This window comes from Callithrix jacchus, chromosome 16 (genome assembly GCF_049354715.1).
Source record: "Callithrix jacchus isolate 240 chromosome 16, calJac240_pri, whole genome shotgun sequence".
Lineage (NCBI taxonomy): Eukaryota > Metazoa > Chordata > Mammalia > Primates > Cebidae > Callithrix > Callithrix jacchus.
Genome location: NC_133517.1, coordinates 56,059,028 through 56,083,411, shown reverse-complemented (window position 1 = coordinate 56,083,411; position 24,384 = coordinate 56,059,028). Strand labels below are relative to the sequence as shown.

The following is a 24,384-nucleotide window of genomic DNA, read 5'->3' as shown; positions in this document are numbered from 1 at the left end:
CCCTTTCCTCTCCTGTGGGCAGGTGGGTCAGGGCGGGTCAAGGGTACTTGGATGGGGGCAGGCCTGGGGGTCTCCAAGTCCGGCTCTGTGCCCTCCCACCTATGAAGAGCGTCACCCAGGTCTTGATGTAGCAGGAGTGGCCGTGCAGGTAGCTGAGGGCCTGTGACAAGTGGATGCTGAATTCCTCCTGGCTTCGGGTCATCTGGCAGGAGAGCACGCCTGGGTGGGACAGGGGTTGGGGTGCCATGGGGGTACCATGGACCTCCAGCCCCAGCTTGCCGTGCCCAGCCACAGCAGCTGTGTGTGAGGCAGGAGAGAACAGGGAGCCGCAAGCCTGGCCCTCCCACTCCCTGGCCCTGTTCCTCCCCACCGATCCCAGGCCCCTCACCAGGCAGGTCCAGAGGAATTGGCGGGCGCTGAGGCCCCTCTCCCAGGCCAGCGTGCAGAAGAGGGTGTGCCGTGGCCGCCAGTGGAGCAGTACAGCACAGTGGTAGAAGGTGAACTTGGCTTGCTGTGGGGATAGGCCTGGAGGACTCACCTGCCACCCATGTCAGAGCCCCTTGCTCTGGAGACCACAGGCCTTGGCGGGCACTGGAGGCAGCCTGCTGTGCAGGTATCCTTGGCTCTGTTCTGCTTGTGCCCCTCGGCAAGCCTCCTGCACCCCGGCAGTGGCACCTTGTGCCTCCACCCTGAGAGCCCAGGCTGGCCTGCCCATGGCTCTGGCTGTTCATTCCATGGCTGCTGTGTATCCTCCTTTTCTCCATGGCAGGGAGACCCACGAGGCCGAGCTGTGACTTTGTGGGCTGTGCACAGGGCGTGTGCTGGCACCTCAGGCAGGATGCAGTCCATATTCCAAAAAGCTCCTTGAGCTGCTGGACCCCCAACCCTGTGCCAGGCCCTGGGGACACAGCAGTGGGCAGAAAAGGCTGGGTCCTGCCACATCGACAGCAAGCCTCACTTGCATGTGTGTTCACAGTGGGGGAGTGGACAGGCCGACTGTGGTCAGAGGAACCAGTCGGGGCCAGAGCCTCTGCCTGCCACTTGCTGTCCCGTGGGACCCCTCCCCACTCTCAGGCAGCCCTGCTGCCCTCTGTCTGCCCCGTGCCCTGGACTTCTGTGGGCCCCAGCCCTGGCTGAGACAAAGGCCTACCACCTGCTTTGCCTGGGGTGGGCACTGACTGTGACGACAGCTGGGCATTGATTCTTCAGATGCAGGAGCAGGGGTACCATGCTTTGGTGCACCTGGGTCCGCAGACCACTCAGCTCGCTGCCACCAGGTCCCTGAACAGTGCCGTGGCTGCCGCCCGAATTCCGTCCCGCTCCTGCAAGGTAGAGGCTCAGAGGCACGGCCAGGTCTGTCTGGGGGCCCCGGCTTTGGTCCAAGTGGGACCCCGCACCTCATTGTGGGCACTGACCGTGGAACTCATTGTAGGGGTGCAACTCAGTTCCTTCGGCAGGATTCCTTCACCCAGGCTCTCGGCTCCTGGGGCAGGGCTGGGCCTCCCCCTCACACTGGGCTATGTCTCCAAGGACATAAAAATCACATCTCCCTTCTACCCAGAAGTGCATCATGGTAGCCAGCATCATGAATGCATTTGAGGGGTGCCTATCCCCCAATTTTCCAGTGAAGAAAAAACAGCCAGGTGAACCATGCTGGTTTGTCAGAGTTATATCTGGGCAGCCTGCTGTGGGGCTGGAGTCCAGTGGAGTTGGGCACTGGATGTGAGAGCTAGTTCAGCCCTGTGGAGAAGGGTACGTACCAGGGGCCCACTTCCACCGAGGGCCACCAGTGGGCAGCTCCCCTGGGCCCGGGGCCTCCCTGCTGCAGCTCGGGGTCCCCCTTGGCAAAGAAAGGGAGCTGGGTTGGGAGGAGGGTCCTGGAGAGCGTGAGAGGAGGTTACCCTGCTCCGCCCCAGTGCTCACACCCTCAAAGGAGCGTGTGTTGATGGCGACACTGAGGCTCTGGAACCCCGCGCCCAGGCGGTGCAGCGTGTCTGACAGTGTCCATGATGCACATGACCACCTGCTTGCTGCTCCGGAAGAAGCTGTTGAGGAAGGGCCACAGCTGTCCCTGCAGCAGGCTTCCCTGGGGGCGGTGGGGCTGGTGGGTGGAGGGCACCAGGACCTGCTGGCCCTGCACCTTGCCTTGCCCTCCCACTTGCCCCCCCTCACCCCATCTGCACCGGAGGGTGACTCAGAGCTATGGATCCCAGCCTGGCCCTGCCCACCATGGAGAGCTGTGCTCCCACCCGGGTTTTGCCCTAGGAGCTGCATGGCCTGGACAGGGTGGCCCCTTTTCTTTTTTGAGACAGGGTCTCGCTCTGTCACCCAGGCTTGAGTACAGTGGTGTGATCATAGCTCACTGCAGCCTTGACCTTCCAGGCTCAAGCAATCCTCCCACCATAGCCTCCTGAGTGGCTGGGACTAAAGGTGTGTGTCACCACGCCTGGCTAATTTTTTTTTTTGGTAGAGATGGGGTCTCACTCTGTTGCCCAGGCTAGTCTCAAACTCCTGGGCTTGAGCAATCCACCTGCCTTGGCCTCCCAAAATGCTGGGATTGCAGCCGTAAGCCAACACATTGGGCTTTTTTTTTTTTGCGTGTTTGCAGTGAGCTCCTGAGTTATTGGGATGAATGATCAGCAGTGTGTCCACCAATGGATGTTTCTTGCCATTGGGACCCTCATCAATGCCTTGTGTACAAACCAGGGTGATTGGTACAACCTTTAAACAAGTTTAAAGCAATGTTGTTAGCTCTCTAAGCTGTTTGCTTTGAAAATATTTATGTTCAGCGAGTGAGTCATTCAGCACACAGTTTCTGAGCATCTATGTTTGCAGCCAGTGTTTGAAGACGAGGGTTCTGGCTGGGTCAGAACAGGACAAAAGAACGGAATTCTAATGGAAATGCACAGCATGGCTTATTTCTGCTCAGCGTGGAGTGCGGTGGCCAGCACCAGCCACACCTGGTCCCGTCTGCCCATCCCCACGCTGGCAGGCCTCCCTGGCTGGCAGTGCTCTCGGGGCCTGTCTCTCTTGGCCTTCTGTGGCTCTTGCCCACACCCCACTTGATGCCAGGCAGGGAACCATCCCTCCTCTCTGGACCTGGTCCTCCTGATCTGCAGGGCCCTTCTTTGCCTTTCTCTCTTCCCTGTATTCAGTGCATGGTTAAGAGGAGGCACATGGAAACTTCCTACTGATCATCTCCCTGTCTGGTAGGACATATGGTACAGAGACAACCAAACACTGAATGAATGAATGATATGACTGAATGGGGGAGCAAACATGAATAACTGATTGAATGAATGCATACATAAAGAATGAGCAAAATAAATAATGCAAGAATGAGTCATAGATGAAGGACCCAAGGACCAAGTGGGTGGGTGGAGGGATGGATATGTGGGTGGATGGGGGGGATCAATGCACGGATGAATGGAGGAATGAATGAATGGGTAGATGGATGGAGGCATGCCTGGTGAGAGGGTGGTTGGATGGTTGGATGGATGGAGGGATGAATGGGTGAGTGGATGGATAGGTAGGTGAATAGTTGGATGAGTGGCTGGATGGGTGGAGACATGGATGGAGAGATGAATGGATGGGTAGGTAAATAGCTGGATGAATGGGTGAGTGGATGGTTGGATGGATGGGTGGGTGGGTGGAGGGATGGATGGGTAGATGTATGGGATCAATGGATAGAGGGAAGGACGAATGGGTGGGTAGGTGGATGGAGGCATAGAAGGAGAGCAATGGACTGGATGAATGAGTGGATGTGTGGGTGGGTGGATGGAGAGATAAGGGGACTGGATGAATGGGTGGGTGGGTGGATGGATGGATGCAAGGATGGAGAGATGAGTGGACTGGATGAATGGGTGGGTGGGTGGATGGATGCATGGATGGAGAGATGAGTGGACTGGATGAATGGGTGGGTGGGTGGATGGATACATGGATGGAGAGATGAGTGGACTGGATGAATGGGTGGGTGGATGGATGGATGCATGGCTGGAGAGATGAGTGGATTAGATGAATGGGTGGGTGGGTGGATGGATGGATGGATGGAGAGATGAGTAGACTGGATGAATGGGTGGGTGGATGGATGGATGCATGGATGGAGAGATGAGTGGACTGGATGAACGGGTGGATGGATGGATGGATGCATGGATGGAGAGATGAGTGGATTGGATGAATGGGTGGATGGATGGATGGATGGAGAGATGAGTGGACTGGATGAATGCATGGATGGAGAGATGAGTGGACTGGATGAATGGGTGGGTGGATGGGTGGATGGATGGATGGATGAATGGATGAAGGATGGGGGGATGAACAGATTAATGAGGAAGTGGTATCTAGTCTCCATCTTCCATTAAGCACCTACTATGCGTCATGCACAATGCAACAGGCTTTGCCAGCTGTGACCCTAATGGAGGTCTCTTCTGAACCATGCGGAGACCTGTGAGTGGAACAGAATTAGCGTGAACTAGTCTGCCGGGCAAATGACATGGGATCTGTTTGGAAACTGTCCCTTCTGCTGCCTTTCCATGATCACACTTCTTCCCACAAGCCCTGAAAATGTTTATGTTCATAACTGCCTCCTCCAACAGCAACAGAAGTGGGGGCTGGGCATGTCCCTCCCCTCTGGGATCCTAACACAGCCCCTGGGGTGGATGAGGGGAGGCTAAGGCTCCACACTTCCTGATCAGATGAGAAAATCTCTGCCTCTAACTTGGCATTTTCATTGTGCAGTCAGCCAGGCAGGAAGGTTGCTGCTGCTGCTGCCAGTGCCTCTAGGGCTGACCTGCCTACCATAGGAGGCAGGCACTATTACTGCTCCCATTTTACAGATGTGGTCGCTGAGGCCCAGAGGACTGACAAAGCCTGCCAGCTAGAAGGTGCTGGGCGGGGATAGGTCCAGGGCCTGGACCCTTCACCACTGCATGGTGCCCTGGGCCCCCACAGCAAGGGCAGTGTCAGTAAGTTGGGGGCTGTAACTGGGTAAGACCAGATCTCCCGAAGGTGAGATCACAGGCCTTCCCTCCCACAGCTGTTCATGATGATGGTGGTGAGGTAGAATGGGTTGGGACTGGAGACATCAGCGGGGGGTTGGGAAGACCCATTCATAGGGTTCTCAGAGGGCGTTCTCCTCTCTGGCTGAGCCTTGGGATGGTACCTGGCCGGCTTCACAGTGGCCACCTGGAGGTCTGCAATAAGGTCCCCCTCTCTGTGGGTGTAAGGAGACTCAGCCCCCGGGGAATAGACTTCACCCCTCCCACAGCCTGCCCCGTTCTACAGATGAGGAAACAAGTCCAGAGAGGTGGAGTCAGGTGTCGCAAACCACACCACCTGAAGTGACAGAGTGGTGATTCCGACCTGATGGCCCTTGCCTACACACGGTGCTCTGGCTATTCTGTGGGATCGGGGTGTGCCAGCCACGGTGCCTGACTGCCCTTACCTTATCCGGGAGGAAGAGGATGTTCCCCAGGCCCTGCAGACTGGACACGTGGACCTCGGGGCTGGGGTCCCAGAGGCCGCGTGTCAGCAGGTCAAGGCAGCCGTTTGGGAAGCACCTCCAGCAGGGGAGGGCTGTAGAGGAACTAGGGTGGCCCCTGGGAGGGCAGGCAGGTCACTCTTTTGTGAGGTGTCTGCATCTGTGTTGAGGAGTGGGGCTCTAGGTCCAGGGTCCGGTTGGGAGTTTCAGAGAGGGAAGCTGACCAGTACCCTTTGGGTATCTTAGTTAACAAGTATTTGGTACCTGGTTCAACCCCTTCATGTACAGCTGGGGAAACTGAGCCCCAGAAAGAGAAAGGGCCTTGCCTGAAGTCACACAGCCAGGCGAGGCCTCACTTGTATCATGAGTCAGGCTTGTGGGGTACTTGGGGATAGAGCTCCCATGGAGGGTGGCCCAGGCGGCTGGTGGGAGCTGGCATGAGGCTTTCGCTTGGGTTCCCCTACTGGTATTACTTATGGAAAAGGCACGCTCCTTGCCCCAGCCCCCCACCCTCTGCCTGAGCTTGCAGCTGCAAAGCATGCCACCCCCAGTGTCGTCTGCTTCTACCCATCCATTCCCCTTTGGCTTCACCGTGAGTTGCACAGGCAGGACAGGGCTGGTTGGAGCCTGAGTCTGCACCCAGTGCCCCTTCAACTCTGCAGCGATTGTGCCAGGGAGGGCTGAGTGGGAAGACAGGTCCCCCAAAGGCTGCGGCCCCCTCCAGGGGCTGGGAGTGGGAAGGCAGGGGTGCAAGGGGGTCTGTCTGGGCAGCCGCCCTGGTCAGGCCGAGCTTTGGTGTGTGTTCTGCTGGGGTGTCAAGGAGGCTGGAGGAATTAGAGTGAACTAGGCTCAGGCATCTGAGGTGCTCCCTGCCTGCATGCGCCCTACCTCAGTGAGGATGAGGATGGCCGCCTTCCTCTCCCGCTCCTCTGGGCTCTGCAGCCTGGGCAGCAGCTGGCGCAGCACCGCCTTGAGCTGCCTGCAGTGGTTCTGCACCGTGGCCCTGCATGGGAGGACCTGGGCTGGGGTCACTGCCTGGAGCCCACCTTCCCTCACCCATCCCATTGGGCCCAGCGTCTAGAAAAGTCCCAACGTGGTAGGCATGTTCCCACTCCCTTTGTACCCACTGGCTGCCCACTGCATGCCAGGCCTGGGCTGGACATGGGGGAGAAGGAGATGCAGGCACAACCCTTGTCCCCTAGACAGCCTTGGGCCAGGGTGAGGGCTGGGGGAATCAAAAGGCTCTGGGTGTGTGCCTGTGATGGAGGGCAGGGGGCTGTGTCCCATGTCCCGTGTCTCTTCACTGCAGTCCAGATACCCAGCCCCCTGGATGGGCGTGGCCTGACGCAGGCTGCCTCCACCTGCCCTGGTCCCACCGTAGCTGGCGAGGAGGCCCACGCCCTTCGGGCACGTGTGGATGGTGGTGAAGAGCTCCCGGGAACCCTGCAGCTCCAGATGGGCAAAGTCATGCCAGTGTCCTGTGGTGGACAGCAGGCTCTTCAGCGCCTCCAGGGACATGCTGCAGCTGAGCAGAGGGGGTTCAGGGCCTTGGCCACAAGTGGCCACCTGGGCCACCCCCTGCCCTGGGAAGGGTGCCCAGCTGACCCAGATAGGAAGCCACATTCTGGTTCCTGTGCCTGACGTCACTGAGGGCCCCAGGGCTGCCCTCTCCTGCCCTGCTTTGCACAGAAATGCGGGGGCCTAGGATTGGCGGGGCTGGGACAGGCACGGGGAGGAAGCATGTGCCCACTCAGACCTGGGTCTTGCTTAAGCAGGAGACCGGGAGTGCCCTTCTAGGGAGGGGCAGGGTTCAGCTCGAGGATGGCAGCATTTAAATATGGGCGAAGGGTACAGAGGGTGGCAGCAGATGAAGGTGTGGGAGAGCTAGGAAGTGTGGCATGGCGGAGCCAGGGAAGTGTCCATCCTCCCCTCCCGAGACTCCGCTGCCCTCAGTGGACACGGAGAAGCCAGCGGCACGGCCCTTGCTTGTGTGTGACGTACAAAGATGCTGTGTGTGGCTTGTGGTGTTGCTGTGTGCTTGGTGGCTGCCAGGTGCCATGGACGGTGCCTCACCTGCCCAGCCTGAGGTGGGACTCTACTGTCATTCTCCTTCAGCAGAGGAGGGAGCGGTCTGGAGAGGTGACACATCCTGGCACACAGCCTGGCCAGGGGTGCAGAGGTGGGGTCAAGTTGGGCCCTGGCTCCAAACCTGCCAGTGATGTGACTGTCACAGGATGTCACTGTCACTGAACGCAGTCCCTGGGGCACAGATAGGAAGCCCCAGCATGCAGGCTCATGACACATGAGATGGCCCTGGCTTGCTGGCTTGTCTGTCTGTTCCAGCCACCTCCCCAGCTCGGTCAGTGTGAGGGCATCACCCTGGATGTGTGAGCACGCCCGGGTGGACGAGGCCATCAGCTTGAACCAGGCACGTTTCTGAGCAGATTTGCAAAACCAAGTGTCAAATGATGAAATGCCATCCATGAAAGTTCTGATGGTGCCAATCCAAATTCCAGCTGGCTTGTCCTCTTGCCCTTAGCTGTGTCATAAAAAGAGGCAGCATTTTCCAGGTCACTGGTCTCAGCCACAAAGTGACAGTTGTTTTCAGAAGAAGGGGACTTGGTGGGGGGGGGTGGCATTTTGTTTGGTCCAGGATTCCAGAAGCTTCTGGTCCTGTGGCTTCTTGGGCACTGGATGGTTTGTTCTTTGAGATTGCCTTGTCCCTGCAGCCACAGGAGGGCTTCTGGAAAGATGGGCTGATTTTAGCATTCTTGGGAATCCACGTCCAACTCCCCTGCAGGTCCGTAAACCTGCAGACCACCTCCAGCCCAGGACCCCCGGCCATGCTCAGGGAGAAAGCCATGTGTAGCACCAAGGCCAATGAAGGCAGAGCCCCTTGAATCTATGCCTGGCCGCAGACAAGGAAACATCTCCGTTCCTCTGGTCCCAGCGTTGCTGCCTGCCTTCAGCCTTTTTAGACACTTGGCATCCCAGTGACGCCTGCCCCATACCCGACCAACCCCCTTTCCTCACTCTGCTCCCAGAGGGCAAAGGCACCTGAGAAAGAGGAGGCAAAGCCCCTCTGCTTTCCACACTCCTCCCCAGCCTGGGGGTCCATGAGACCCCCTTCCCTCTCCCACACTTTCCTCTTCTGGTTTTATTTTTAATTGTGGTAATATACACATCTCATAAAAGTTACCATTTTAAGTGTACAGGTCAGGGCATTGAGCACATTCAAATATTGGGCAACCATCACCCCCATCCATCCCCAGAATGTTCTCATCTGCTCACACTGAAAGCTTGTCCCCATTAAACTCCCCACTCTCCCTTTGCCCAGTCCCTGGCACCCAGCATTCTACTTTCTGTCTCTATAGATTTGGCAACTCATGGACCTCCAGTAAGTGGACTCATACAGTATTTGACTGGCTTATTTCACTCAGCAGAATGTGCTCAAGGTTCATCCACGTTGTATCAGAATTTCCTTCCTTTTCAAGGCTGAATAGTATTCCATTATTTGGGTGGACCAGCCTGCTTACCTGTTCACCCACTGATGAACACTTGTGTTGCTTCTATCTTTGGGTTATTGTGAATAGCACTGCTGTGAGCAGGGTGTGCAAATATCTGTCCCAGGTGCCTGCTTTCCTTTCTTTTGGGTGTAAACTCATTAGTGGAATTCCTGGGCCATATGGTAATTCCACATGTAAGTTTTTGAGGAACTTCCAAACTATTCCAAAGGAGCTGCACTGTTTTACATTCCCACCAGCAGTGCACAAGGCTTCCAATGTCTCCACATCCTCGCCAACATTCATTTTCTGATTTTTCTTTTTTTTGGACAGTAGTCAACCTAATGAGCGTGAAGTTCCTCTTCTTCTTTTGATCACAAGCTTTTGCCCCCAAATCCCCGGGGGACAGATGGAAAGATGAAGATGAGATGAGGGCGAGGATGATGAATGTCTTCCAAATAAAGAGAAACGATGTAGCCCATTAGAATTAACGAGTTGGCCCACATGGATGACATGTGAGAGCAATGAGAATTCCTTTGTGGAGCAGGGCGGAGACTGGCTGGAGGTGGACCCAGCTGAGAACTGACCGACTTAGGAAACGTCTCTAAGGAAAAGGCTTTGTGAGTGGAGGAGCAGGGGAGAGGAAGGCCCCTCCAGCCAGCTTGGCAGCCCCTGTTGAAGCCCTGCCCAGGGAAGGGTGACCTGCCCAACCCCACTTGCCGCTCGCTGGTCGCAGAGGCCCATCCATCTAAGCAGGACATGAGACCGTCAGAGGCCCAGGACTAGCCCCACCAGTCCTCAAGACTCGCTTGCTGCCCCACAGTGTCCTGTGCTGGGCATGCAGATCCAGATGCTGCGCATCCAGATGCCCTTCTGGGCCCCTGTCCCCACCTTGATGGTGCCACAGCAGCCTGGCAGGGACTTCAGACCCCTGGCCACTGGGATACACCAGGGTGATACTGTGCTCTCAGGACCCCCAGTCTCCATGGTGGCACGGCAGCTGATTGGGCAATTGGAGCCTGGGCCCCTGCGTGGGCGGGGGCTTCCCAGGCAGGTTCCGTTCCCTGGGCCAGTCAGAGGCCGTGGGAGCCGGGCCTGGCCAATCAGAGCCGCACAGGCCCCTGTGGCCAGAGTGATTGGTTCAGGGGTGGGCATGTGACCCAAGCTAGGCCAATCAGAGCCAAGGACTGTGCCTGTGGTGAGAGTTTCTCCTCTTCGGGCTGCAGGGGCCACCTTCAGGGTTCCGGGGGTACCCGCCCGGAGAGCGGCCAGCCGGTAGGGCGGAGCGGCCTGAGCGGAAACCACCCGTGGCTCCGCGTGAGGCACATATCCCTGCTGTGTGGGGGCCCCCAGTGAGACGCCCAGGTGTGTGTGTGGGGGCCCAGTGAGACAGACAGACATCCCTGCTCTGGGGGGGAACCCGCGAGAGACAGATGTCCCTGGCTCTTCAGGATCTTCCAGTCTATGGGTGCAGTTAGTAAAGCAGGTAAAAGGCGCAGAGCACAGGTGGTAGCTGACGGCGGGGCTGCGGGGAGAATAAGGCAGCAGGGGGTGGGAGGCACCACGGGGCTGCTATTTCAGAGGGTGGTGGAGGAGGCCTCAGCGGGGTGCGGGTGAGCAGAGCCTGCAGAGGCAGGGTGGCTGGGGGAAGAACGTTCCAGCAGGGGGAGGAGCAGATGGGTGAGGCTTTCTCCCAGTCCCACCACGTTCTGGGAGGAGAACGTTTTATTAGCTTATTAGGGGAGATTCATGCATTTTGCACTGTTGAACTGAATAAAAAGGAACTTCACGCACATTCGAATTCAGAGGCAAGATGAGAAGAAGTGGCATTTTTTAAAAAGTGACTTGCCTTGGGGAGAGCTGTTAAAATGGACAGACTGCGGGACGCACATCATAATACAAACAATTGAAAAGAGTCGGCCCCAGCGGGTTTTAAAGACTTGCTTATTGGAGTTCTGGAAATACGACCTGGGGCAGAGTGAAGACGAAGGCAGCCAGCCCTACTGAGGCCAGAATACGACGGAGGGGTGGGGGGGTGGGTAACAGGGGAGCGGGCGAGGGCCAATGAGATGCCTGAGAGGGTCTGGAGAGGCGTTGCCCCCATGGGTGAGCCTGGGTCACCTCTGCATGGACATGCTGTGTGGCTCAGGGGAAGCCTCTGACCCACTCTGAGCCTCAGTCGCCTCATCTGTAAAGCAGGGAAGATGACATTCATTTGGAGCCCTCTCGGGAAGCCCGCTGGGGTAAGATGTGGCTCACTGCATGGATGCTTTTGGTAATGCTGTCCCTGTGCAGTCCTGTATGGCAGTGACACTGAATGTCTCTATTGCCAAGCACCCTCAGGTGACAGGTAAGCAGGACACAGTCCTGGCTGTGGATGGCGCTTGGGCTCATGACTGTTGTGGGTTAAATTGTGTCCCCCCAAAAAGAGATATGAAGTGGACCAGCAGTACCTGTGAGTGCGACCTTATTTGGAAATAGGTGTTTGCAGTTGTCATTAAGTCGAGGTTGCTAGGGTGGGGCCCTAACCCAATGACTGGCATCCTTGTAAGAAGGGGACATTTATTCAGATGCTGAACTGAACTGTTCAACTGCTGAACCACTCAACAGACATGAACTGAAACTTGATGGCTGGAAAAAAAATAAGGGGAAATTTGGACCCTGGCACAGAAAGGTCAGGTGACCACAGGGGAAGAGATGAGTATGGTGCAGCCTCAGCCCTGGAGCACCCCGAGTGACCACGAGACACTGGGAACCAGAAGCAGTGAGGAAGGACCTGCGGGTTTCGGGGAGGCATGCCCTGGAGTCACCTGGGGTTTAGAATTCTGGCCTCTAGCACTGGGAGATGAAACATTCCTGCGGCACGCATGTTGGTTACCGTGCCCTAGGAGGCTGACACTGTCCGTGCCCTGGATGCCTGCAGAACCCTCTGTGCCAAGACCAGCTCGGCAGCGGAGACCGACCCCCCCCCCCCCGACCCCGCTGGCCAGGTGGCGCTAAAGGCATGGAGGAGCAGACACCCAGGAAGAACAGCAAAGCGGGACTCTCCGGGGCCAGCAGCCTTCGAGCCGAGAACCTCAGGGGCTGACGCATTCCGGGCTGAGGGCCTCAAGCAGATGCTGACCCAAGCATTTATTCTCTCTGAACAGGTGATAATTGTTAAAAACAGGTGGTCTGTGTTTTCTCACAGAACCAAGATAAAGTAGGGAGGCAGCTGGTGCCTGCTTACCACTGATCACAGATGAACCAGAAAGCATTCTCCACGAGGGAGCCCCGGGGGCAGGTCACATATCCCCGCTGAAAGAATTGTTTTCACGGTGTATGGCATCCGTGGACTGTTTTGCTACTTTAGAATGCTCCAAGCAGTTTTCTACTTGTGGTGGTGGTGGTGGTGGCAGTGGCCAGAGGGGCTGGGGGCTGGGGGGTAGGGGAGTGGGTGGCTAGGTTTTCCTTGCCACTGTTCTTCTTAGCAAACAATATAATTCTATCATACACTCAGCATTTCTCAGCACCTGTATGTGGCCAGGCCAGGAGGCCTGGGATGTTTAGTCTTACCTTTAGGGGCTGGGCACAGCTGCCTCTTGGGCCTGCTGTGTGGGCTGAGGCTCCCCAGGCAGGTTCAACTCCAAGACATAGTGCATCTAGGTGAGGAGGGCCAGGAAGGTCTCGGGGTAGGCCTCCTGCATGGCCTGCTTGAACTCCCGGGGGAATTGCAGCTCATGCAGCGTGTTCATGGCCTGTCAGGGGCAGGCGTGGAGTGAGACTCCCAGGCCCTGGATCCCAGGAGCAGGGGTTTTGACCCATAAAAGCCACATCTGAGAATGCTCGTCCCTCCCTGCTCCAAGCTCTTCAGGACCAAGTCCAAGTGTCCAGATGCTGTCCCTCCCCAGATGGGGCCTGGCCCCTGTGCCTCTGCAGCCTCAGCCCGGCCCTCTCCTGCACCCTCTGCAGCCACTGCTTGGGTCTCACTGCTGCTGGATGGCCCCAGCTGTCCGCCTGGATGCTGTCCACCCCACACCCCTGCAGACCTCCATCTTGACACAGTGACTCCCCCCGACTGCATGCTGGATGCCGCCATCTGCCCTCTGCACTTTGCTCCTGTCTGAGGGTGACCTGCTAGCATCTGGGCCCTCCCCTCTGTTGCCTTGAAGGCAAGGTCCTATGCCGTGTGGTCCCACGGTACCCTCAGCTCTGAGGCTGGCACACAGTAGGGCTTGATGCCTGGGAGTTGGGAACCTATGGTCCTGGCAGGCAGTTAGCTGACAGCAGCCTTAGCTCCCAGCCCCCAAGGCCTACTGTGCCTGCAGGGCACTCAGTCCAGAATGTTCTCAGGGTGGGGCCAGCACTGAGCAGTGACTGGGGAGAGCAGGAATTGGCAGCACGGTGGGGTGCAGGGAAGGCTGCCCACTATGCCTGGGTGGGTCTCACCCAGACTGCTGTGTGGTTCTCCGGCAGGGGGCAGCATCAGCCCAGGGCTGGTGGGTGTTGGCGATGGCCAGCTGACAGAGCCTGGGACCCAGGGGGTGCTCTCCCATCAGCCACCACTGTTAAACCACAGCCCTGCTGCAGACAGCAGCTTGTGTGGGGGGGCTCTGGGTGGCAGGAGGCTGCTGTGAGCTCTGGGCCACTGCTAGGGGGCACTTGGGGCAGGGACTCAGCATGGAGAACTCTACACAGGAACAGCTGTGGCCTCATCAGGCTCCAGGCAAGGGGCACAGGTGTGGCCATGCCTGGAGGGGAGCTCCTGGCTCCTGGGAGTGTGAGGCAGTGCTGGGCTTTTGAGGAAAGCTGGGGACTTCCTACGGAGGGAGGCGGACGATGGCCGCTGCAGAAGGCAGCCTCTAAGATTCTTCCAGAACCTATGACTCCCCAGAACCCAAGCATGGGGAGGGCTATCAAGTCTCTCCACGCCCTCCCCCTCTGCCTGAAGCCCCTCTCCAAGGCTCCCCACAGCGAGTGAGTCCCCTTGACAGCCCAGGGCACTGACGCACTGTCCTGATTCACAGACAGGAGCCCACAGCCCTTGGCCAGGAGGCGGGAGCTGGGCTTGTGCGGTCAGCCCTGGGCAGCTTCCCTCCAGGCCGGGGCTGGAGTGGGTGCAGCAGCCTGGATGTGGGGTGCCCCCGACAGTCTGGCACACAGTGAGTGCCCGAGTTGTGGCCAGCATCACAGGGCGGTGGCCAGTGAGCGCAGGGAGGTCCTCTCCTTGGGGTGGGGGCTGCTGTCGCTGGCACCAGTGGGCAGGGGTCGCTCCTGCAGCCAGCCCAGCAGAGTGGCCAGCACCAGGTGGCTCATGGGTAGCTTGGCCCTCAGGGCCCTCCACAGCTGGAAGGTGTGGCTGTGGGCAGAGGGGGCACATGAGGGCAGTGCTGCCACCCGGGCCTGGCTGGGCTCAGCCACACCAGCAGGCCACCCTTGCCAGAGCCTGCATGCCTGGAACAGCAAACCTAGGCTGGGTCCTGAGCTGGACCCTAGTGGGGTGGGCCCAGTGCAGATAAGAGCACTGTAGGTCAGCGAGGGAGGGGCCTGAGGCAGGGGCTGGACACGTGCCCCTGGTCCCCACTTGTGATCTCATATCCACACTGGCCTCCTCCTGTCTTCCCACTTTCAGGGTCTCCCCGCCAGCTCCTCACCCATGCTGGAGGTTCTCTAATGTATCCCCATCTCCTAACTGCTTGTCACCTTCCTTGGCTTCCAGGTCCTGCAGACCAGAGCCCCAGCCAGCACTCAAAGCCATGGCCTCCAAGCCCTCTGATCTCTGACCTCCAGCCCCTGCCTATCCTTCCCTTGCTCTCTTTCCTGTCCTCTGGGGCTCCCACCTGTTCAGTCCCGGTGTTTAGAGTGCTCCGTCTCAGGCTACCTCCCCTCTGCCCTTAGGGCTCACCACAAAGTCACTTCCCTCTGGAAGACTTTCATGACTATGCCTTCCTAGTTCTGGGTTTGCGGGGTCCCAGCTCCTCGGCCCAACCTGCTTCAGGTTACAGGTCATCATGAGCATGAGCACAGTGCTTTACAGTTGGTACAGTGCCCATTTTGCAGACTGGAGAGAGGAAACCTGCCCTGATCAAGGACCTGCCTTGTAGCTGGGAAGCCAGGCCTGTCCAGCTGGTGGCCCTTCCATGGATCCATGGGGCATGGCCCGGTGAGGCCTGGAGGGACGGAAGGGACAGCTGGGTTGCCCTGAGAGGCTGGTGACCTCGATGACCCTGTATACTGCCCTAAATGATCTTTGGGTCTGAGTGTTGAGTGGAAGGGGTTTGAGGGGAGGGGAGGACCACAGGAGGGTGGTCCTGTGTGCCTTCACCCCTGCTTTAAGACACTCAATGGCAGCTGCCCTTGAAACCTGGGGAAGCCACTCCAGGCCCATCTGTCCCTTGACTGGGTGGGCTCAGCAGCTCGGAGGACTCCAGGAGTTCCTACCCAGCTGGAAAGAGCCTTTGGAATCAGAAGGATCTGGGCTCAGACCCCTGCTCTACCCAATGCTGGCTGTGTGACGCTGGGGGAGTCACTTAGCCCCTCTGAGCCTCGGATTCCTTACTGCAGAGTAGTGGGCAGTGCCAGCCTTATGAGGCTTAAACAGGAGGATTGTCCCCTGAGTCAGTGTGTGTGCCCAGAGGGCAGATGTTTCTATTCTGCTCCCTGTGGGCTTGTCCCCCAGTCGGCAGGTGTGAGCCCAGTGCCATCATGTGCAGACAGTGTCCCAGGGGACCAAGCAGTGGTGGAATCGGCAGGAATCTCAGCCTCCTGTGAGTGACAACGTTGTGGGGACACAGCAGGAATTGTGGAGTGCCGGATACTCAGTGCTGCTCCAGAGAAAAAAGCCGCATAGGGGGCAGGGGGTGAGTCTGGGTGCCTTCAGTTTCAGACAGGGCAATCAGGGACATGTCTCCTGGGAAGGGGACACTTGAGTAAAGCCCTGAGGATATTGGGAGGAAGTCAGGCAGCAATGTGGGGGGAGGGGACAGAAGCTTCCAGACAGACAGCCAGGGGGCAGAAAGAAAGACCAGTGTCACTGGGGTGAAGTGGGAAGGGGAGGGGAGAGGAGGAGAGGAAGGCAATGAGGTCATCGGGGCCACAGCACAAACTTGATGGCTACTGTGGAGGCTTTGCCCTTGGGTTTGAGTGACATGGGACCACTGGAGGATTTTACAGACGTGGCATGACCTGCGTGTGTTCTTCCAGGACGGGGGGATGGTTGGAAGTGGGCAAGCCACTGGAGGTGAGAGCGGTGGTGTCCTGGACTAGGGTTATGGCAGCAGGGGCAGGACACAGGCAGAGGTGGAACTGGCAGGGTTTCCTAGGGGGTGGGATGTGGGTGTAGAGAAGAGTCCGGATGGCACCAGGAATTCCAGCCTGAGCCACTGGGAGAACGGAGTCACCAGGTAGGACATGGGGAAGCCTGCAGGAGGGGCGGGTTGGGGGAGGCCAGGGGTGGGGCCTGGCTGGGTCAGTGGGAGACACCTGTGTGACACCCAAGCACTGCTGTCAGGGGGTTGGGGAGGGGCCTGGGCCAGAGGGGTCAGTGTTTAGGGGATATATAAAGTCATGGGATGGATGTGGCTGCCATGGAGGTGAGTGTAGCTAAGGAGGAGGATCAAGGGTCAGCCCTGTGGCCAGGGCTAAGAAATCAGGGAGATGAGCTGGTAGAGGGGGCTGAGCGGGAGCAGCCGGAGAGGGAGGAGGAGAGCTGGGGAGGGCATCGTTCCCAGGAGGAGAGTCACTGGCTGAGTCAAATTCTGCTGACGGGCCACATAAGGTAGGGACAGAGAATAGACCACTGGACTTGGTGACATGAGGTTATGGCTGACCTTGATGACAACCATTCTACTGGAGCAGCAGTGGACAAAGTCTGGTTCACGTGGACTTAAGGAATGGGAGCTACAACTCACAATCCAAAAAAACCCAATTCAAAAGCAGAGAAGGAGCTTGAATAGACACTTCTCCAAAAACAATATACGAATGGCCAATAAGCACATGAAGAGATGCTCAGTGTCATTCATCCTCGCAGAAATGCAAATCAAAACCACAATATGTCACTTCATACCTACCAGGGTGGCTACAGCCCCAAGATGAAAAACACCAAGTGTTGGCGACTATGTGGAGAGACAGAAACCCTGGAACCTTGCTGGTTCCAGGAAAACGATATGGCCACTCCTCAGAAAGCTAAACAGAGTACTACCACGTGGCCAGAAACTTCACTGCTAGGGGCACACCCAAAGGAACTGAGAGAAGGGACTCACACATGCTTGTGTGCCAGTGTTGACAGCGTCATTATTCATGGCGGCCCAAAGGCAGAGGAAATGCAAATGAACATGTCGTCTACCCATGCAGTGGATTACTATTCAGCAATGAAAAGAAATGAAGTGCCAGCACGTGCCATGCAGCATGGACGGACCTTGAAAACGTTAGGCAGAGGGAAACAGTCCAGACCTGAAAGGACAAATATATCATCCCACTCACATGAAATGTCTAGAAGAGCCACACATAAGGCAGAAAATAGATTAGAGGTTACCAGGGGCTTTGGGGAGGGGGAGATGGGGAATTACTGTTTGATAGTTACAGAGTTTGTTTTTGGAGTGATAAAAATGTTTTAGAATTAGACGGTGGTGGTAGCTGTGCAGCAACTGCAAATATAATTAATGCCTGAATCATACACTTCAGAGTGGACACAATGGCATCGTTTATATAATACAATTAAAAAATAACATGCCAAACCCATTGAATTGTACACTTTAAATGGCCAAATTGTGAGTTATATCTCAATAGATCTGTTTTTTAAAAAAACAAATGAGAAGGCTTCCTCTTCCGGTAGTGGGGCACTAAGCTACTTGAATCAACTCCTCCATTGAAAACAACTCCAAAGGTTGGAGAAAAATATATTAGTCTGGGCTTGGTGGGCTTACACCTGTAATCCCAGCACTTTGGAAGGATGAGGTGGGCAGATCACTTGAGGTCAGGAGTTTGAGACCAGCCTGGCCAATGTGATGAAACCCCATGTCTACCAAAAATACAAAAATCAGGTGTGTGGCATGTGCCTATAAATCCAGCTACTTGGGAGGCTGAGGCATGAGAATTGCTTCAATCTGTGAGGGAGAGATTGCAGTGAGTCAAGATCATGCCACAGCACTCTAGCCTGGTTGATGAAGTGAGACCCTGTCTCAAAAAAAAAAAAAAAAAAAGAAATAAAATATAAACAAGGGTCCTGGAAGTATCAAAGAGATGACAAGACTGTAGTCAACATGTGGGGAATATGATGACCCTCAGGGGTTGGGAGCAGGAAAGCTGATACTTTCAGGGCATCTGACAATTCTAGACAATTAGATCCTCAGTTTTGACAGTTTTGTGGGATAAAAGGACAGAGACTGAAGCTGAGAGACGGCACAATGTGGTTAATCTCATAGGAGACCCTCTGCCACTTCCAGGCTGGTGCTTAAGTGGGTGTGAAAAAAACCCAAGCAAATTTCAGTCAGGTTTGAATTGTGTGGGGGCATCCAGGGAATCTCAAGCACTGGATTTGTCTTAAGGTAATCATGGGCTGCAGTATCCTTAGGTGACTGGCAGAGACAAAGACAAATTGTCTTAGTTGGAAGAAAATATCTTAATTGTGGGCCTCAAATTATTCCTACATTTTCTCTTTCAAAAACAACATCTAGTATGTAGTCAAAGATAATCCAACACATGAGGAAGACAGACTCCATCAGTACCATACAGCAAGAATAACGAAGTAGACCTGAAGACTTGGAATTATCAGGCATGAACTATAAAACAAGTATTAGGTGGCTCAAGCCTGTAATCCCAGCACTTTGGGAGGCCGAGGCGGGGGGATCACAAGGTCAACAGATCAAGACCATCCTGGTCAACATAGTGAAACCCCTTCTCTACTAAAAATACAAAAATTTAGCTGGGCATGGTGGCACGTGCCTGTAATCCCAGCTACTCAGGAGGCTGAGGCAGGAGAATTGCCTGAACCCAGGAGGCGGAGGTTGCGGTGAGCCGAGATCGCACCATTGCACTCCAGCCTGGGTAACAAGAGCGAAACTCCGTCTCAAAACAAAACAAAACAAAACAAAACAAAACAAAACAAGTATTATGAATAAAGAAATAAAAGACAAACTTAAAAATGTCTCCAGGGACTAGGAACCTATAAGTGATAGAGCTGGTGAGACAAAGAACCAAAATGACTTTTTAGAAATAAAAAAAAAACCCAAATCTGAAATGTAAAAAAAATGCAGTGGAAAACTTTAACACCAGAATGACATGGTTAAAGGAGAATTAGCTAGAAGATAACTCAAAATAAATTATACAGAATTCAGCAATGAGAGACACAAATATGGGGAAACAGAAGGGAAGTAAGAAATTGTGCTGCATATCTTCTGCTTGCCCTTGCAGATCTCATCTCTGCTGTTCCCCACCCTGCCTCATGCCCCAGGAGGCTGACCTGTATAGACTCCATCAAGAGACTCTCCTGAGCTTTGGCTTCCAGTTGACTTGGCTAACGGTAAGCAGGAGGTCAGAAGGTGGGAGTGGAGGAACTGAGGGCATTTATACTTTAGTCTCTCCCTGGGAGTGGCCCCAGGATGACTGTGTTCATCTGTCCTGTGGTCTAGCCATACAGACATCCTTGATTCTGAGAGTATGCCCATTCCCTGCCCCGTTAGGTCTAGAAGGTGGCAATGACTCAGCATAGTTGCTATTCCTGGGGCACTGTCCCTTCCTCTGTCAGTCACATTAAACTCTACCCTTGTCCAATAGTTCTTTTATTACATTTTCCACCTTGGCCAATTTGAGTGTGTTATCTGTTCCTGAAAGCACTCTGAGTGATCTAGTGAAATAGAGGATATGACGAGATATTGACATGTGCCTAATCAGTGCTGTAGAAAGAAAGTGAGAGAGGATGCAGGAGAAGTACTATGTGGAGCGATAATGGCTGGGATTCTTCCAGAACCAGAATATTCCGGAACAGGAATTCAAGACGGGATTAAAAAACAGTCCACTCCTAGACACACTGTGGTGACTTGTCAGACAAATAAAAACAAACAACAAACTCCCCAAACCAGAAAAAAACTGAGTACTGTAAAGCCAGTCAGAGGATAAAGCACACAGCACTATAAAAACAGCAGCAGCCCCACTCACAGCTGACTTCTCAACAGCAGTAATGGAAGCCGGTTGACGATGGAATGTTAGCTTGGTGTGTACAAAGAAAATAACTGCCAACATAGAATTCTATACCCAGTGAAGTGTTGATCAAGATTGAAGAGGAAATAAAGACATTTTCCCATAAAAACTGAAAGCATTTGCTAACAGCAGACCCAAACTAAAGAAGGTTCTAAAGGATTTGCTTTAGGTTGGAGGAAAATGGCCTCAAGTAAGGGGTGTGAGGCTTAAAAGGAAATGAGGAGCAAAGAAAATAGTGAAAAGATGGGGAACTCTAAACAAATATTGACTTGTGAGATTTAAAAATATACCGAATTAAACATGGAGGGCATTAACATTGGGAGTGTATTAAGTCAGCTGAAGATTTTGAAGGTTCTTTTTTTTGGTCCAGAAAGCAAGTAAAGATGGTAAATTAAATCTTCAATATATAAACAGTTATAGTAACTGTAAACTGAGAAAGTGCTTCAGTTAAAGACAAAGATCGTCAGGCTACAGAACCCGACTAAATGCTGTTTGCAAAAGACACGTCTGAGACAAAAGAATGTAGAACTAACAAAAGTAAAAGTCTGGGAAGGGGCACGCTGTGCAATATCAATAAAAGAAAACTGGTGGTGTTATATTACTAGAGGCTTAATATTAGACAATATAAACTCTAAAAATCTATAGTAATATTAGGCAGATGGAAATCTCCAACAAGTATATGCAACATAATGCCTTTCATATGAGTGTAAAAATTATAACCTACATGAAATGATGATTTATATGAAATTATAAAAACAATAAAATACTTTTAGGAATATGTTTAGGTGCAATACAACAAAATAAAAAGAAAGCAACAGAATGATGAACCTTAGATAGGGTGAGCCAGGGGAATGGAAATCAGCAATGGTGACAACACAGCAGAGACATGTGCAGGATATCTGAATGGGCGTATCTCCAAAGAGGCCAAAAAGAGATGCAAAGATGTCCAGCTTCTCCATTTAAACAAGAAAGTGAAAGTGAACACCACAACACTGATTAATAGCACCACCAGATTGGCTACAACTTTGATTACTGGCTAAAAAGTGAATGCTGAGTGTTAGTGAACTGCAGAGCAACAGGGACCCTTAAAAAAACACTGCTGAGCATGTGAATCAGTACACGCTCTTCGGAAACATTTTGCATTATGTATTGGAGTTGGATATATGCGTAGCTTTATGATGCAGGCATTTCCATCCAAGATGCATACACGTTGGAAACTGAGCGCTTATGTACATCCAGGCACACATTCACCAAGGCACTGCTAACCATAGTACCAAATAGGAAATGACCCAAATGTCCACCTATAGTAAAAAGAATAACTGGCGTTCATAAAATGGAACATGATATAGCAACAAAAATGAATGAACTACAACATGCTAAAATGAATCTTAGACACATAATATTAGAGGAAAAAAAAAAAGGCCAGACAGGCTGGGCATTGTGGCTCATCCCTATAATCTCGGCGCTTTGGGAGGCTAAGGTGGAAGGATTGTTTGAGGCCAGGAGTTTGAGATGAGCCTGTGCAGTATAATGAGACCCCATCTCTAAGAAAAAATAAATAAATTAGCCAGGTGTAGCAATGCATACCTGTAGTCCTAGCCAGTCAGAGGCTAAGGTGGGAGGGTCACTTGAGCCCAGGAGTTTGAGGTTACAGTGAGCTACGATTGCACCACTACACTCCAGCCTGGGCAACTAACCTTGTCTTAACAAACCAACAAATGAACAAACAAAACCCCAAAACCCAAGCCAGACAACAGAAGAATACTGGAAGAGTACATATTGTATAATTCCATTTATACTTTTAGGACACACCTCACCCTTATTTCATGTACCTCTAAGAAAGAAAAATTGGCCAAGATGGGAGTCTTATAGGAGACCCCAACATAGAGCTGGGACCCAAAGGTCTCATGTGCAGTTTAAGTGTGATCCAAATAAACAGAACTCTGCCGGGCAGAAGAAGAATCGAGCAAACCTTCATGCTTCAGCCAGCACAGCGGGTAAAAGTGGGAAGGGTACAGATATCCTGGGAATTTGAACCCACACCTGTTTGGATGTCTGAATTCACACCACCAATGTGACCCAATAAAGTCTCAAGCAGCGACTTTTAAATTTAAAGTGTTCTTAGTGTCCCCAGGTGACTGGCAGAAAACTCCATAAATCCAGGTGTAAGGGACCATCAATGTAACGTGCACTCTGATTTCACAAATGTTAAAATGTGAACAAAATACTTCTTAGAATTGAAGAAATAAGATAAAAATTCCAATACAATAAGATAGAACGGTACACTTTTAAGTAGCCGAAGACGATGCCATTGCCAAGGTATCCACCTCCCAAAATTTCTTTGACATATAACAAAAACAAGAAGGGAAATAAAACTACACAAAAACTATGACTCCAGCGCAATTCCGGAGAATTCCCAAACTTCAAAATTACTCTAAGCAGAAACAGAAGAGTGTCAACCTCAGCACGAAATCTCTGCCACTCCCACCCCATCTCATTCTCCCATAAGGCTTTGATAAAGGCAGGCTGAGAGAACCTGTGGGGGAGGAGGGAAGGAAGGAGCTAGCAACAGGGCTTAAGATTGATCTAAAGCATCTTCTGGAAGACTACGCCCACCCTAAGTCTTGAAAAAGAAAAAAACGTTCAAGTAGGTCAGAGCCCCAACCACAGAGAAGTGACTTAAAAGTATGCCTGATTTGAAAGTCAGTCTTCAAAATGCACAGATTTTGGGAGAGAAAAGGGCAAAAAAGAAAGGAAAGTATCCTTTGGAGATTAGGTAGTGATAGGGAAAGAGCTAAAAGGGAAAAGTGCAATAGAAGTGGAACAAAAGATATTGGAGGATCCATAACCCTTTTGCTTATCACTGTCTATTAACTTACCTGGACTTTGCTCTATTGACAGAAGAGGGTGCCATTGAACTTAAAATCCTATAAAACACTCACAGAACACACACATGAACAGAAACAAAATGAGCAGATCCATAGAGTTATTGTAAAAAACAAGAAAACAAGAATCAGCACACACAAAATAAGAAGCTCTCCTTGGAAAAAATCATGATGCTGGAAAAAACCCTAAGATAACATTAATGTTACATGTCATTAAATATGCTCAAATAAGCATTTAAAGATATGAAAATGACCTTGAATTATGAATCCAAAAAAGGACAAACAATATCCAATAGGAGCTGAAAACAGAGTTGACTTCAGGAAAGAAATGGATGAAATGAAAAAATTATCTCAGAAATGAAGAAGAATTACCAGGTATCCAAGAGAGATAAGACTCAAATGATAACTTAATAAGGTGATTTAGGAAAACAAGAGAACAGCCGAGAGAATGAAAGTGAATTTAAGAAGGAGTAAAAGGGGTCAGAGAGAAAGTAGTGGAAATGGAAGACAGGAGGATAGCAATTGTATTATTGGAGTCCCTGAGGAAGAAGAACAGCAAGGGAACATGAGTAATATTCAACACGATAACCAAGAAAATGTTCTAGAAACAACAACATCAAAAAGGATATCAATCGACATAATCAAGGGATGTACCAGGTGCCTGGGAACATTAATCCAGAATGATCAACTCTGAGACATTTCCTAAGTAAATGATTAGATTTCAAAGATTAAAAAAAATCTTAAAGTGTCTGGGCAATAAGATCAAATAACATACAAGTGTCAAAAAAAAAAAAAAAAAACCCAAAAAAACCCTGTTGTCATTCACTTTTAGAAAACAATGCAAGGCAACAGTGAAACAGCATTTTAAAAAGACTTAGAAAATGTAAACAAAGAATTTTATATCCAGCCAAGACATTCTTCAAATAAAAAACTTTCAACATAAAAGAACTTAAAGAATTCTGAATCTTTCAGAGGATGAGCTTCTTCAGACTGAGGGCTGACTGGAAAACTTCAGCCTAGGAACTGACAGTGTGTGTGTGTCAGTATGGAGATGAGGGTGGAGCACTAGAGTGTGAATATTAAATGTTTTGACAGAGTATAAATAGGTATCTGAAAAATGGGAGAAGAAAGGAGACAGAAAGAGGCAAATAGAATAATCTCACTGATTGTTGTGCAGAAAACAGGTGGGAATTAGAGTATTGGGGTAGGAGCGGGGGTATGGACACAGGAACAAATTGAGGACTAGCTCTCCTAGGGACAAGGCAGAGCACCTTCCCATGAGGCACACCCACTGGCGTGCCAGGCCAGTTTACCATTTCCATGGCAACACTGCACCGTTACCACC

At 52.6% G+C, this 24,384-nt stretch overlaps 1 protein-coding gene and 1 non-coding gene across 2 annotated transcripts in view; one reads left to right on the top strand and one right to left on the bottom strand.

Annotated features, from left to right (window-relative positions):
• The window catches only part of LOC144579688 (maestro heat-like repeat family member 5), a 55,663-nt gene that overhangs the window by 841 nt on the left and 30,438 nt on the right, over positions 1-24,384 (bottom strand). Inside the window, 11 exon segments of the mRNA XM_078352475.1 lie at positions 100-511; positions 1,180-1,268; positions 1,271-1,322; positions 1,924-2,005; positions 2,007-2,086; positions 5,441-5,540; positions 5,542-5,582; positions 6,365-6,498; positions 6,853-7,001; positions 12,535-12,716; positions 14,155-14,317. Of these exon segments, the coding sequence (XP_078208601.1) occupies positions 100-511; positions 1,180-1,268; positions 1,271-1,322; positions 1,924-2,005; positions 2,007-2,086; positions 5,441-5,540; positions 5,542-5,582; positions 6,365-6,498; positions 6,853-7,001; positions 12,535-12,716; positions 14,155-14,317 (1,484 nt within the window).
• LOC118148709 (small nucleolar RNA SNORD5) lies at positions 11,544-11,619 on the top strand. The gene has a single exon (XR_004735625.1). It is a non-coding gene; the product is annotated as a small nucleolar RNA SNORD5 (small nucleolar RNA).